At 43.0% G+C, this 16,641-nt stretch overlaps 1 protein-coding gene across 1 annotated transcript in view; it reads left to right on the top strand.

The window, feature by feature from the left end:
• The window catches only part of PITPNC1 (phosphatidylinositol transfer protein cytoplasmic 1), a 267,578-nt gene that overhangs the window by 177,657 nt on the left and 73,280 nt on the right, over nucleotides 1–16,641 (top strand). Inside the window, exon 5 of the mRNA XM_055408242.2 lies at nucleotides 124–195. Coding sequence (XP_055264217.1) covers nucleotides 124–195 — 72 coding nt within the window. The remainder of the gene's footprint in view (nucleotides 1–123; nucleotides 196–16,641) is intronic.

The raw sequence follows: 16,641 nt of genomic DNA, 5'->3' as shown, positions 1-16,641 counted from the left end.
CTTAACATCTCTGGTGTGGACAGTGGTCACAACCAGAAGGCCAGGAGAGCATCCAGAGGCTAAGCTGAGGATGTGAAGAGAGAAAAAACTGGTATGCTGATGACACCTTTCTCTTTCCCATAGTGCTCCTTTCTGCCGAAATTCTCCATTCATATAGAAACCAAGTATGAGGACAACAAAGGAAGCAACAACAGCGTGAGTAGCCCCCTTGCTCTCCCCACCCCGCCCAGTCCACACTGTGTTCTCCCCTCGTGGACGGAGCCAGCCCCACCATCTGTGCCGGGGACCTCGGAGAAGCTCTGGCTTTTCTTCTCATCTTTATGTACTTTCTTTGAGCCTCTATGCAGAAATCTCTGTCACCTGGAGTGCTTGTTGTCGGGGATCAAGAGGGATGAGGGGGACCTCGGAGTCTCAAATTTGGTTTCTGGTCATTGGATTGAACACACATTTTCTCCGTGACAATTGACATTTACTTCGAAGGATGAATACGATCAGATGTGTGTGTGCATACTGTACATATTTTCTGGGCTGTGCGTATGTTCACATACACACACTCATACGTGCCCACGAATACCACCTTAAAAATCAGGATAACCCTCCTGAAAGATGTTTCCCTCATAAAGCATTCTGACTGTCACTAAATTTCAGCCAAAAACTTTATTCGTATTGCTTAAACTTCACTTCTGACCTGGCTTTTACCCCACCTCTTTCTGTCAGAGCAATACATTTCTAAATTCCCTTCCCTTTAAGAGTGGATGATTTGACCTACAACAGCCTCACCCTGACCTTGAGCTGTGGGTTCCGTCAGGACCCATGAGGGAAGACTCTGTATCTAGAAGCTGCAAGGCTTCACCTATTTATTTCTGCCTCAGTTACATGTTTTGCATTTGTGGAGAATGGTAAAAATTGAGGCTGTATCAAAATGAACGCGAATCTCCTGACAAAGTGACGCCTTTGGTGCCTTCACTGAGCTGCTGCTGCTGCTAAGTCACTTCAGTCATGTCTGACTCTGTGTGACCCCATAGACGGAAGCCCACCAGGCTCCCCCTTCCCTGGGATTACAAAACAAGATGCAGGAGGTTTTGAAGGTGCCTAAGTGCCAGAAAGAAATATCTAAGGGCTCATAAACATTGTCAATTTACAGCTTTGGCCAGGCCTACTTTGTGTTTCATCATGTTAACAGCTTCTAGAAACATCTTCCAAAAGGTTCTTCCCCTTGGCAAGAACAGATTCTTCTAGAAGACATGGATGCATTTGTGCAGCACTCAGATGGTTTCATTCAAGGTGGAGTCTGCTGGAATAGAGCTTGAGTGGTTCCCAGGAGGGGTCACCAGACAACTATTAATACAATTCATACCAGTGTGGGAAAGAGAACACTGGTTCATCCACTCAGTATTTTGGAACACAGCTCCATTCATTCGTCTGTGGCAGAATGAGTACTTGAAACAGAACTCGTGTGGTTCACAAAGCCTAGAGTATTTACTACCTGGCCCTTTATAGAAAAAAAATTTTCTAACCCCTGCCTGGTTGGAGAGACTCATATCAGAACAGCACCCACCGGGTCTCCAGATTTGACCACTTGATAGATCTGTCCCAGCTGAATGCCAACTCCAGAGTTCCTGAAACTATCCAGAGGAGAGAAGACTGCTACCCTCAAGGGTGCTTGTACCCCCGTGAGCTCAGGAGCCTCAGTGGGTAGCATCCCCTGGTGATGGGTGACCTCAGAGGAAACGTTTAGTCCCATCTCCTTGCCTGTAGCCTGAAATCAGGCTTCCCTGATAGCTCAGTTGGTAAAGAATCCTCCTGCAATACAGGAGACCCCAGTTCAATTCCTGGGTCTGAAAGATCCCCTGGAGATGGAATAGGCTACCCACTCCAGTATTCTTGGGCTTCCCTTGTGGCTCAGCTGGTGAAGAATGCGCCTGCAATGCAGGAGATCTGGGTTTGATCCCTGGGTTGGGAAGATCCCCCTGGAGAAGGAAAAGGTTACCCACTCCAATATTCTGCCCTGGAGAATTCCATGGACTACATATAGTCCATGGGGTCACAAAGAGTCAGACACAACTGAGCGACTTTCGCTTTCACTGGGGCCAACTCCAGCAAAATCTTGTGGTCTAAAGTAGTGTGGCACAGTGTAACTTGAACTCTTGCAAAGTAATGACTCTTTCTGATTGGAAAATTAACACATGATTCTTAAAACTTGGGGAAAAAAAAGAAGTAAAGCAAAACCAGTAGTAATCTCATGCTTCAGAGATGACTGCTGTTAGCATTGTGGTTCATCCTGCGAAATAATAATGAATTTGCTTTTCAACCAATTTCCCTAAAATTGAATCATACAACATCCTGTTTTTAACATGTCACAAAATATCCTTCCCAGTAATTTTTAATAGCTACCATGCATTCCCTGCTGCTGCTGCTGCTGCTAAGTCACTTCAGTCGTGTCCGATTCTGTGTGACCCCATAGACGGAAGCCCACCAGGCTCCCCCGTCCCTGGGATTCTCCAGGCAAGAACACTGGAGTGGGTTGCCATTTCCTTCTCCAATGTGTGAAAGTGAAGTCGCTCAGTCATGTCCGACCCTTATTGACCCCACGGACTGCAGCCTACCAGGCTCTTCCATCCATGGGATTTTCTAGGCAAGAGTACTGGAGTGGCTTGCCATTGCCTTCTCCGATGCATTCCCTACTTAAATGTATTTCTTTAAACAATTGCCAGTCACTGAATATGGGAGTGGCCATGACCATTTTGATGTATCTGTAGACCATCAAGAAAAGGATGATAGAGCTCAAACATGCCTTAATTGCTTTTCTTGGCACAATCTAAAAAACATGGGGTTGAGGGAAGCAATAGGGGTTAAAACATCTTTTAATCTTTCTAGACAGATTGTCTTGCTTTCTCTTTTTCTCTATGGCACTGTCCTGTCTTCACAGATATTTATAACCCACTCTCTTTGTAGAGGTTTGGAATGGATGTGTGGCCCCACCATGAGCCTGATAGGTTGGTAGGACCAGTGTAATCTTCTGGTTTATCCTCTGCTCAAGTCTAGTCTTAAAAAAAAAAAAATGGTTATCATTTATTGTCTTGTGTCCCATTTTTGGCAGGCGCTAAGGTCTTTTTTTACTACTCTCCTAGGAATTTAGCTTTGTCACTGCTTTCTTAGGAATTTAAAATACCAAGTGAGCCATCCTAAAGTCAGGAGCTATGCCTAGAGCCAGCATTCTCTACCCATGCCAAAGGCCAGTTCTCTCTGAGACTTAGGTCAGCCTGCAAGAAAAGCAGTGAACCCCGGAGCACTTGTGAGCAGTCCTTGTCAACACAGTTTGCTTCTTCTGGGAGAAATGCCAGCTGTTGCACCCTGCGTTGCCTCCTTCTCCCCAACTTGCTGGCTCTGAGACTGTCCATGCAGTCAGCTCTTTATCTCTCTGTCATGGCACCCACCTTGCCCAAGTCCAAGTTCACTAAGTGTTTTTGCCCAGCCTCTGCCTGGCTCTGATCCATACATCCCCAGGTCTCGCTTCTGAGCTATTGGACCAAACAGGCCAGCTCCAGCTCAATTAGACTTCTTTGCCAGTTTGCCGCCTTCTAATTTCCATATTCAGCAGCAGCTGTTGGTCACCCAGCTGATTCAAGCTTGGTCCCTGGAGGCAGAAAAGGAAGACTTCATTGGTTTTCATTCACAGTTGTTAATGTTTCCAAATCAGAACATGAGGAATATGTATTTATGTAATAATACTTTATTAAAAGATCGCTTTGTCCAGGGGTTCAAAACTAGAGCCTTAAGCAGATGGCATGTGCTGGCATGCTCTTTTCTGTCCAGGGATGAGTATAGAGTTTCTGGTGGGAGGCAGAATTGCTAAAGAAAGCAGTGCAGTGGTGGATGTTTCTCTTGTCTCACTGCTTTGCCAAATTATTTAATAAACTCAGGCCATTTCTTTGCATTTTCTGGGTATATAGTCTTATCATTCAGCTACCATCCTTCATACTGCTATCTGCATCCTGTTTCTCTCCCTACCTGCCAGAACTTTAATGAAATGGATGATGATAAGAAGAAATAATTAAATTGAAAAACACTACTGATAATCATATTGATTACTGATTGAATAGAGTCCATGTTGTTATCTTCTTATCAATCACCACCTATGTCATCTTTTTACGTGACCCAATACCGCATGTAAAAAAATAGAAATTAGTGTATCTAGATTTAAATATTTTCTCCTTGTTAAAATAAAGCTAGTATATTTATGAATGTGAAAATCTATAAACCGTGATTACATTAACCAGGACACAATGGGGAAGTTGTCTTAAATTGAGGCCCATTTATTTTATGCACGTGCTGATGAGAATTATTTAGGCCTTAATTAGTGCTGGGAGGACGGCACCATGCCAAAGTAAGGCTCTGTTGTTTGTCCAAGGCCATAAATCTAGATCTGGGAGAGTCAGTGCTTATCATTCGAGTGCTGGCCGCTGCCAGGTTACTGTCACTCACTGCAGTTAATGGGGTGCAGGCCTACCTTCACTTCCTCCTCCAAACAAAGCAGGTACCACTTAAAGCAGTGGTTCTCAGCCTTGGCTGCATGTTGGACTCAGAAACTCTAACCCTAGCTCCTGCCTGGTTTCTGCCCACCCTGGGATTCTGATTTAATTGGTCCTGGGTGCAGACTGGTCTAGGGCAGTGCTTCCTACACTGTGTCTCTAGGAATACAGAGTTTGCCAGTCGCAAGTGTGTGGACTTGTAGGGTCTACCCTCTGGTCAAACCTAATGCATTCTCTTTGGAGGGTATAAAATAGGCCATCCCCACTCCACTTGAGGATCTAGGCCACTGGTTCTCAGTCCTGCCTGCATAGTAAAGTTACCTGGGAAGCTTTAGACTCACTGATGCCACTATCCCACTCCCCAGGATTCTGATTTCATTTGTCTGGGATGGGGGTCCAGTCACTGGGATTTGTTGCACTCCCTCAGGGTAACCTAAGAGCCATCAAGGCTGAGAACTACAGATTTAAAGGAAATATGAAGTGCTATTTAAAACCAAACCAAGTGAACCCTTAGGAAATCAGGTTCTCCAAATTTCTTCATTTCTTCATACCCCTGAAAACATAGAAGTTTACAAAAAAAACTTCCATTTATAACCACCACCACCACCACACACACACAATGAAGGGGCCTGAGGGAACCATATTTCTTCTCGTTAGCCGTTATTCCTCAGCAACAAAACTTCTCTAATCAGATGGAAAGAATGTCCAGTTTAGTTCCTGGAAGAGCGAGGCTCTGTTCTTCACAGAACTCTCCTTTGAAGTTGCCTAGAAGAAGTACTGATAATTTATTTAGTTTCTAGTTCAGTTATGCTATAATGGGAAAACACAGAGTTGTTCTTCGTGAAATGAAAAGATTATTATTGAATCTCCAGCTCTATGACTTAAGCAATGGAGTCTTGGCTTCCCTATCAAGAAAACAGAGTAAATAATGTCTGCATCACAGCATGGAGGATTCATCCAGGTTAATTCATAGCACTTCATAAACTGTATGTGCTATACAAATTTTAGGTTTTGCTTCCGTTACAGTCCTACCTTGGGATTAACTGCATTATGGATGATTTTCTAATGAGACTCTTCTTTTGTCTGAATTGTCAATAAACCATTTCTTGTCAGCAGATTTTGAGTACCTACTATGTGCCAGGCATTGCAAGAGGCAATGAGGATGGAGCAATCAGATAGACAAGTCTCCACTACTAATGGAATGGGGAAAAGCACATAATAAGAAAGAAAACAAGGAATTCCAGCTGTGGGAAGTGCTGAAAAGGCAATAAATAGGGTGGAGGAGAGCTCAGCTAGAAGCCATACGATCAGGAAGGCCTCTCAGAAGAGGTGACAAATCTGGTGAGACATGAGGCTGGGAAGGAGCCGACCCTCTAAAGGGTTGTCCAGGCAAGGGGTCTGTTGTAAGCTTAGTTGTATCCCCCCAAATTCATATGAGACTATAACTATGTTTGAAGATAAGGCTTTTAAAGAGGTGATTAAGTTAAAAGGGAAGTCTCTTGTAGCTTCGTTGGTAAAGAATCTGCCTGCAATGCAGGAGACCAGGGTTCAATTCCTGGGTGGGGAAGAGCCCCTTGAGAAGGAAATGGCAACCCATTCCAGTATTCTTGCCTGGAGAATCCCATGGACAAAGGAGCCTGGTGAGCTACAGTCAGTGGGGTTGCAAGAGTCAGACATGATTAGCAACTAAACAGCTAAGTTAAAAGGAGGCTGTGAAGGTGGGGCCAAATCTAAGCTTATTGCTATCCTTCAAAGAAGAGAAAACTTGAATACCCAAAACTAGGGATGTGCACGCACAGAGAACAAACCGCATGAGGATGACCAAAATCCTTTTTCTGTCCCAGCATTCAGTTTACCACTTAAAAAATTTTTTTATTTGCGCCAGGTGTTAGTTGTGGCACACTGGCATCTTCCGTCTTCGCTGTGGCACGCAGGATCTTTAGTTGCAGCATATGGGATCTAGTTCCCTGACCAGGGATCAAACCCAGGCCCCCTTCACTGAGAGCACAGAGTCCCAGCCACCGGACTGGGAAGAGAAGTCCCCCAGCGTCCAGGTTAGGATAGACACCATATTACACTGAGTGATTTATGTTTTTCAGTGTTTTCTCTGGCCACTCTGTCAAGAGTGATGGGAGGACAGAAGGAATAGAAGCAGGTATTGTAGCTGGCAGCAAGGGCAAGAATCCAGATCACAGGTGATGGTGGCTTCATCTGGAGAGAGGGCAATGGATAAAGATCAGACTGACTAGGTATTGATGCATTAGATGGGAGCAAAGTAAGGATGACCTCAGGATTTCTGGGCTTCCCCAGTGGTGCTAGTGGTAAAGAACCCACCGGCAAATCCAGGAGATGTAAGAGACGCATCCAGATGATCCCTGGGTCAGGAAGATCCCCTGGAGGAGGGCATGGCGACCCACTCCAGAATTCTTGCCTGGAGAATCCCATGGAAAGAGGAGCCCAGCAGGCTATAGTCCATAGAGGTGCAGAGTCGGACACGACTGAAGCAACTTAGCAGGGAGCAGCAGGCTTTCTAGATTTGTCCCTGGACCCTAGTGGGAAGTGGGGAATAGTGCAGAAGAAACAAGAAGCCCCATTAGGGCACAATCAGTTTGAGGTACCAGGGAGACTTCCAAGCGGATGGTAGGTAAGGAGTTGGATGTATGAATATGGAGTTCAGGGAGAGGTGTAAAGTCACGATTCAGAGATGGAAATAAGTGAGGTTATCTAGGAAGAGGAATGACAGAGAAAAGAAAGTTCTGGTTGCTCCAGGATGGAGAGCATCCTGGTCCTGAGAAGGACCTTCCCATGGCTTTCAATCTAGCTTCCGATTATTTTCTTATCACCTTGGTTAAGACCAAGTCACTTTCAATCACTGAGTTGTGCTTGGTTTTAGGGAGTTAGATTGTATCATTTAGTCAACTACATAGGACCATCTGAGAAATTGAGTTTCTTCCCCTGGATAGGTGCCTTCTTTGGATGAATTGAGTAAAAATTTCAGTATTTTGATTTGTCTCACCTTGCATTGCCTTGGAGACATGGCCAAGAGTTCTCCTCCTGACCACAGATAGTTCCCACTGGATATTACCAACCGACAGCCAACAAAGAGGGAATTTTATCATCCCAGGAGAGCTCTGTTTATTGAGGATTTGTTATTGCTGTAATCATCATGAAGTTCATTTCATTAGCGGTATTAGAATTTTGAACATCAAGAGGGCAATATGGGTAGATGTAGGATAAAATAATTTATTTACACATTTTGAAATGTACTAAAATTAATTTGTAAAGCAGGGGTGCCAGTGAGAACTGTAGAATCCATATTTACAAGCCTCTCAAGCTGATTATCCTTTCTTTAAATGGTTTCTAATTGAGGATTATGGAAAGAAAAAAGCATTTGCTTTATTTTTAGACATGTCTGATGTACTGTTCTGTTTTTAACCTTAAGACTGTTACAACCAGCCACCTACAAAATCTGCAATTTTCTCTAATAAGTAGTCGGTAATGCTAAGAAGTTTGCACAAAACACCCCCATTTGCAGTTTTAAAGGGTTATTATCCACGATGGTCCGTGAAATGGAAATTCAGTGTCCTCTCAGTCTGTGTCTAATGGTATCATTTTGAGGACAGTGGAAAACAGGTCATATCTGATTCCTTAAGATGTTGTCGTTGCTGTTTGCCATCTGAGAGTTGGATGTAGAGGGGTGAAAAGTGGGTAAGAAGAGCGTCTATCCGGCGTGAGGACTAGCTTTCAGGTTGAGGAGAGTCACAATGCAGGTTATCTCTACATTCAGGAAAGCCAGAGCTAATTGGTAATGATCATTATTCTTAATAGATATAGCTTAAGAGAGTCCCTTGGACTGCAAGGAGATCCAGTCAGTCCATTCTAACGGAGATCAATCCTGGGTGTTCATTGGAAGGACTGATGCTAAAGCTGAAACTCCAATACTTTGGCCACCTCATGCGAAGAGTTGACTCACTGGAAAAGACTCTGATGCTAGGAGGGATTGGGGGTGGGAGGAGAAGGGGACGACAGAGAATGAGATGGCTGAATGGCATCACCGACTCGATGGACACGAGTTTGAGTGAACTCCGGGAGTTGGTGATGGACAGGGAGGCCTGGCGTGCTGTGATTCATGGGGTCGCAAAGAGTCGGACACGACTGAGTGACTGAACTGAACTGAAAGTAGTATTTGCCTTCTGTCTAGGCCTGGCTCGTTGGTGCTGTGGTATATCTAAAAACAGCCAGGCTGTGCTGTGACCTGTTGATACTAATGGTTTCGGAAGACAGTTAACCAAACTGGTCAAAAGCAGCGTGATCAAAGGGACAAGGCTGAATCCCATGGTTAAGAAACCAGTGGGCAGAGCTAGAAATCAGTACCAAGCATCAGGAGCTAAATGACCATTTCATAGCTACCTGAGTCACAGTTCGTTCAAGCAGGAGTCGTCAATGGATGCCCAAACCATTGAGTGTGAAACAGTATTAGGGAACAGGAATTCACACTGCCTCCAAGTGTCACTACAGAGATTCTGCATTAATTACAAGCAGTAGAAAGTTTTACAGATGATATCATGTGCTTCCCTTTGTGACATACTGAGGATGCAACATCACAAATCATGATATGGATTATCCTTGCCAAAAATATTTAACCTGAATCCAATCAGGAGAAAAGGAAGTGAAGTCGCTCAGTCGTGTCCGACGACTCTTTGCGACCCCATGGACTGTAGCCCACCAGGCTCCTCTATTCATGGGATTTTCCAGGCAAGAGTACTGGAGTGGGTTGCCATTTCCTTCTCCAGGGGATCTTCCCGACCCAGGGATCAAACCCGGATCTCCTGAATTGCAGGCAGATGCTTTACCGTCTGAGCCACCAGGGAAGAAAGCAATCAGACAAATCCAAATCAAGGGACATTCCACAAAGCAACTAGCCAAGATTCTTCAAAGAAGAATGTCACCAACGACCAAAACAAAACAAAAACCTGGGGGACTGTGCTAGATTAAAGGAGGCTAAAGTAATTTGACAAGTACATTTAACACCTAATCCTTGCTTAGATTCTGGATTAAGGAAAGGGGTAGGCTTGTGCAGGACACAGAAAAGATAGGGCAATTGGGGAAGTTTTAGTCTGGACAATACGTTAGATACTGGTGCAGTGTAGTATTGAGTCAATATTAAATTTCCTGCCTGCGATCATTATATTGAAGATATATAGGAGAATCTCCTTGTTTTTAGGAGATGCATGCTGACATATTTAGGAATGAAGTACCACGCAATATAACTCTCGTATGGTTCAGCCAAAAAATATATTTATATGTGTATGTTTTTCCTTCTTTAAAAAAGTCTTATAAAATTAAGAAACTATTCACATGTTTCAATGAGATGTCAAATAACTTACTTCAAAGTTACACAATGAGTTGTGTTGTTGTTTTTTGTAGTCATGAAGCAGAAGCTTTCAGTCTTCTCTCTCTTTTTTGGTAATATCCTGATTTCATTAGTGAAATAGCAAAATAATTAGCCTAGTCATAAATATTATCACCATGTCAGTGTCAACACTGAGTCCATTCACCCAAAAGATGTTCATAAAGAGGAGACTTTTTGAATTGCAGAAACCCTAGTTTCTCTCTTGTAATTTCACACCCTGGGTTGTGTTGTGAAGTTTTGAAAAGGCAGATGGACATGATTCAGACTAGATTTCTAAGTGCACAACCCTCCAAAGAGTTAGAGCCCAGAATACATTTACAATGTTGTGTTAACTTCTGCTGTACAAGTTGATTCAGTTATACATATACATGTATATTCTTTTTCACATTCTTTTACATTATGGTTTATCATGAAATATCATCCAACTTTTCTATTCTGTGAGACTCAAACCTCTTCTCTTTTTTGTAATCCATCCTCAGTTCACGTCACTTTGCAATTGTTTCCTAAACGTTTGGCTTTTCTTCCACATCATAAGATACCTAATTACTGTGGGAAAACCATGTACTTCACTTAAAAAAAAAAAAAAAAAGGCACAGCTTTCCTATTTATTTACCTAGAGTTTTGTGTTGACATTTGTTGAGCCCAGTTTTGGTACCTCAGAGAATGGATTGCTCACAACAGATGATGACCAACAATTTTTGGAGCCATTTGAATGAGGACATCTTAGTTCAGTTCAGTTCAGTCGCTCAATCGTGTCCGACTCTTTGCGACCCCATGAATCACAGCATGCCAGGCCTCCCTGTCCATCACCAACTCCTGGACTTCACTCACACTCATGTCCATCGAGTCGGTGATGCCATCCAGCCATCTCATTCTCTGTCGTCCCCGTCTCTTCCCACCCCCAATCCTTCCTAGCATCAGACTCTTTTCCAGTGAGTCAACTCGTCGCATGAGGTGGCCAAAGTATTGGAGTTTCAGCTTTAGCATCAGTCCTTCCAATGAACACCCAGGGCTAATCTCCTTTAGAATGGACTGGTTGGATCTCCTTGCAGTCCAAGGGACTCTCAAGAGTCTTCTCCAGCACCACAGTTCAAAAGCATCAATTCTTCGGCGATCAGCTTTCTTCACAGTCCAACTCTCACATCCATACATGACCACGGGAAATAGGAACCTGCCAAAAGTTACAGCTGGCCAGGCCCATTTAGCAGGATGATGTACTAGATTCAGAGAACTCACCAGCCTCAGACCAAACAGGGTCCAAAGCAGAACTTGGCAATTGAATGATAACAGGACTTCATTGTTCTGAACTCCCTCCCGACAGTGAAACGGAGAACAATGCCCATTCAATGGATGATTGGGAGAATTCATTGAGATGGTGCATGTCAATAGTCGTTCCATAATAGTCATTCTTTTCTTCTCTTTAACTTCGGTTATGTTTTGTGGCGACCACTTAAGAGTTAGACGCTTGCAAGTGCAAGATCTGCAACTGGGGAGGTTAATCAGGGGAGTTCTTTTGGAAGGAAGGTTCTAAGTTCTCGTTTCCAAAGCCTGTAGTTTCTACTGCTTTTCCATCATCCAGGAATGGGGCATCCTCAGACATAAGTTGGGAAGTCAAATGTTCTGAGAGCTTCTGAGTTTACTTTGGAGGGGCCGTCGCTGGCTGGAGCTCTGGACCCTCCACCAGTTGGCCTCCTGCCTGGAGGTTCTGGTTTCAGAACCCATCCTTCCTTGGCTCTCACTCAGCTAAAGGAATCCTGATGGGCACATCTTGGCCCCAAGAGGTGATAGAAGCACAGTGGTGAAGAAATGAAAGCTGCAGGCACTGGAGTCAGACTAGTTGGGTTTGATTCCTGGGTCAGCCACTTAGCAGCTAGTTCAGCATGTTCCTCAGCTCTTTGTGCCCCTGTAAATGGATATAAAAATAGTCCTTACTCATTGGGTACTTGTGAAGATTGAATGTATTAATCTTCAAAAGCACAACAGTGCTTTAGTCCACCCAGTCCTACTCAATGTGTTGTTGTTAACTGATGTTTCCATATTTCATCAACTCCGAGGTGGCCATTATTTTTTATGTTTTAACAACTCTAAAAATGAAACGTGTAACAGTCAATGGCATCATACAATGATCAACGGCAGCAGTTTTCTTTTTTGGAAATATAACTGGTTGTGTCTTAGAATCAATGAATTCAGCGTGAGACCTCCTCTTGCACAGGATGTTGAGATGTCTGGTTAGCGAAGTTAAGCCATGAAGAGTGTTTGCATGTAAAGTGTGAACACAGTACCAGATTCTGCCAGAGAAAAGTCACTGAATAAATAAGCTCTTCAGTCATCCAGGCCTGGAAGGTTGTTTGTTAACTTTTTCCAAGGCACCGATCTGCTTCCTTATGATGAGAAGGACTTGATAGAGGTCCAAAAAAAGAGCACTTAAATCTTCCCACTTTTAGGTTCAGAGCCATCATCTTTATAAAATAGATTTCTCTCTAAAATCCCTGGGTGTCATCTATCTGATAAATACCTTCTAGAACTAAATCTCCACTAGTATGTTAGTCTTTAGGGGAAAAAAAAGTGTCACAAGGGGATGATGATAGGAGCTGACCTTATAGAAAAGAAGTTAATGATTTCCAACGGACATGATTTCAAAGCAATTTTTTCCTTTTGATGCAGCAAAAGCAGTGCTTCCATCTGCTCCTCTGCTTGTACACAGACTCTGTATTTGAATTAAGCAGTGTGTCAGCTGTTGCCCACCAAATTCTGTACTTGATCTTCTGAGACTGATAGTATTTCTGTCTGAACAATACTAAGCTGTTAAATTAAATTTAAATCACATTTCCCCACTAATACCTATTGAAGACTTGTTTATAGTCCATCAGGCTTTACAGCCATTTGGGACATAAACTTAGTAAATAAAAACTTCATGGAGCTGCATTTGAAAATCTTTCATCTTATTTCCAGCCCTTTAAGGAAACAGTCATAAATACCTTTGGAATATGCAGACCATTAAATGGAGTAATTTTAATCTTCTTTGGCTATGCCCATCAGATTATTAATAAGTAGATGTTGAAAAGCATCAACTAAATGCCACATCATGGGGTAGATACTCGGGAGTGGAACCAAATAATTAATTTTTTGGTGCTGAAATCTTTTATTACCACTCATGTATACCTAAGTTCAGAGGAAATCAGAAATCTGTCATGAGTTTGAGTTTGTTATTAACGCCACTTCACCTTGGTTGGCATGCCAAAACCAAAGTGAAATATTGAAATGAAATATGAAACATATTAGGGAAGGACCTCAGCAATGAAGGACACAGGAAAGATTGATTTTTCTAGTAACTTAATTTTGATCTATGGGTGAAGCCTTGTTTCCAGCACCCAGCTAAATTTGCTTAGAACCATCTGGGTCTCTTGAAATAGATGATGTTAAACCAGCTACACCAGTTGCACACATGGTGCTTTTGTTGAGACTTTTTGTAACAGTTTGAAATAGAAAACACTGATTTTCAAAAAAAGAGTAGTTTCATGTGTTATCTAGGATAACTTTAATACTCTGTTTTGGCTAAGAGTTCATATCATTCCATTGCTTCTTGTTTCTAAAGTTTCTAACATTTTATTCAAAAAAATCTTACTACTGGGAAAAATATTCTCTCATTCAATTAAGGATAAAAATTAATTAGTGACTCCTTTTGGGCATAGATTTTTAAGAGTTATGTTTTTATGCCAGATTTGTTCTCTAGCTGCCCTGAAGACAGCCTTCTAGTACCCACTTTGTGAGTTTGCACCATGGGGTGTTGAGGGGCAGAATGTACAATGCGTGACACGTATCATTACTCAGTGTACGAGAAGGAATGTCCAACATAAAGCACATTTCCAACTGTTTGCTTTATCTTGTACCAAGCCATTGCCCTACAGATAACAGTTGTTGAGTAACACTAGACAAAGTCAAAAAGTGATTGTTGGGTCAAAACATTCAGAGACTTCAACAGGTTTTTTCTGCTGCACAGGTCGGGTAATGAACTTGAGGAGTACTATAGAATCTCAAGGACAGTCAGCAACAGCCTTGAGAGACAGAGGAGCTGTGGCCATTTTCAACAGATCTAGATTTACTCTTGTTGTTCCCAGTCATTATTCTAAACTGACAAGGATGTGTAGTCTTCTTGTTTTAAAGGCTGTTCCCTTCAGTTCAGTTCAGTTCAGTTCAGTCGCTCAGTCGTGTCCGACTCTCCGCGACCCCATGAATCACAGCACGCCAGGCCTCCCTGTCCATCACCAACTCCCGGAGTTCACTCAAACTCATGTCCACAGAGTCGGTGATGCCATCCAGCCATCTCATTCTCGGTCGTCCCCTTCTCCTTCCGCCCCCAACACTTCCCAGCATCAGAGTCTTTTCCAGTGAGTCAACTTGTCGCATGAAGTGGCCAAAGTATTGGAGTTTCAGCTTTAGCATCAGTCCTTCCAGTGAACACCCAGGATTGATCTCCCTTAGAATGGACTGGTTGGATCTCCTTGCGGTACAACGGACTCTCAAGAGTCTTCTCCAACACCACAGTTCAAAAGCATCAATTCTTCGGCGATCAGCTTTCTTCACAGTCCAACTCTCACATCCATACATGACCACGGGAAAAACCATAGCTTTGACTAGACAGACCTTTGTTGGCAAAGTAATGTCTCTGCTTTTTAATATATTATCAAGGTTGATCATAACTTTCCTTCCAAGGAGTAAGCGTCTTTTTATTTCACCTTGGGTGTTCCTTATTCCCTAGAGGTCTAGTAAATCCCTATGTTTTAAAGATTCTTGCACTTGGCTTTTCCTTATTCACTTGATTCAGTTTTAAGAAAGATAATGAATGTTCTGAACCAAATACTTGATATAAGCCACCTATCCCAGTTCCTCCAGGTAATAGATGTTTAGTAAATACCAATTCTCTTCCTCCATCCTTTCGTGGTAACCTCCCAGCAGGAACCCGAGAGGACCTTTAGTTTGCATTGAAAGGAGAGGATGATCTCAATAGGGCATTAATTCATCATACAGGAAACATTTATTGAACATCTATTTTGTACCAGGAGTTGTCAGTTTGGGGAGACAAATACTGTCATAGCAGCGTGATGTGATAGGTGCTCCAGAAAACACAGGGTGGAGGATGAGACTGAAAAGAAAGGCAGGATTGTCATGCCAGGAGGGACTAGTTGAGAAAAGAGGAGATTTGCAATAGGTCAGATGAGAGAGAATACAGCCCAAAATTTAAAGCACTGACAGAAGAAATAGGAGAGGATTAATTAGGAAGAGGGAGAAACATCAGTGCCTAACTGGATTTGGGAATGAGTTGGGGACAGCTGGCTCTGGGGTCTGACATGATTCAAGGTTTTGTCATGGATCACTGGTGGTGTCGCCAACTAAGACAAGGAATTGTTTTAAGTGGTTTGGGAGAAGTTGGTGAGTTCAGTTTTGGTCCAGCTGAGTCTAAAGTGCTTATGGAAAATTTAGTGAAAATAACTGGTAGGAAATTGGACCTAGGACTTCCCTGATGGTTCAGTGGTTAGGAATCTGCCTGCCAATGTGTAGGAGACACAGGTTCAATCCCTGGTTTGGGAAGATTCCACATGCTTTGGGGCAGCTAAGCCTAAGAGCTGCATTTACTGAGCCCGTGTGCTGCAGCTCCTGAAGCGCCCATGCTCCCCAACAAGTGAAGCCACCACAATCAGAAGCCCGAGCACTGCAACTAGAGAGTAGCCCCCGCTCACCACAACTATAGAAAGCCCAAGGGCAGCAACGAAGACCCAGAGCAGCCAAAAAAAAAAAATATATATATATATATAAAGAAATTGGACCTATAATTCCAAAGCTGAGACCTAGAGATACAGATTTGAAAGTCATAAAGCAAAGGTAGTTCAAAACCATAGAAATAGAGAATATTACCCAAAGGATATGTGAGGGGTAAGGATGGAGCTTGTGGGAGTATTGACATTTAAGGGGAAGGAAGTGGAAGAGCATCCCATAAAGATGGGTAAGAAAAGGGGTCCCTGAGATGTAGGAGGAGAATTGGGTTGCCTCCTTTGTGACTTTGGAAGTCACAAAGGCCCAGGAAAGAGAGAGTCAAGAAAGAAAGTGTCATCAATGATAATAACAACAGAGTTCAGGAAGATAGAATTTAAAGGTCCTTTGAGATTGAGAAATAAGACGGTCATTAGTGACCTTTATGAAAATGAGTGAAATGGTAGCAGCGGAACCCAGCTTGCATTGTACCAAAGAGAAATTCTGAAATGGTTGGCTATGGAAAGAGGAAAAGAAATTGAATCAGAATGAGACTCAGGATTGAGGGGAGAAGCCTATGGAAGACTGCCCATCTTGGTGGAAAGTCATGTTCATGTTCAAATGCCTCTCCTCTGTTCTAAACACTTAGGAATAACAAATAAAATTTTTAAAAAAGAAAACCAAAATGATATAGCTAGAGTCATGGAAACAGGACAGAGATTCAGGAGGGTTGGAATGCATGGAGTGGCTGGACTAAGAGTCTGGGGGCAGGTGTCTGTGGGTCTTATAAGACAGTGGGATGAAAAGTGCTTCATACAAACAAGGGATGAGAGCCAGATTCAGTGTTTGAAGAGGCTGAAAGCATCTCTCTTGGTAAAAGGGAGGCTGAAAGCATCTTCTATGATTGCTTCCTGGGCCACAGCTTAAAAGTACTGGTTTTGCTCTTGG

Source organism: Moschus berezovskii, chromosome 20 (genome assembly GCF_049115385.1).
Source record: "Moschus berezovskii isolate FMDL1 chromosome 20, NW_MosBer_1.0, whole genome shotgun sequence".
NCBI classification, from domain to species: Eukaryota; Metazoa; Chordata; class Mammalia; order Artiodactyla; family Moschidae; genus Moschus; species Moschus berezovskii.
Note: the sequence above shows the minus strand (reverse complement) of the source record. Positions and strands in the feature narration are given on the sequence as shown.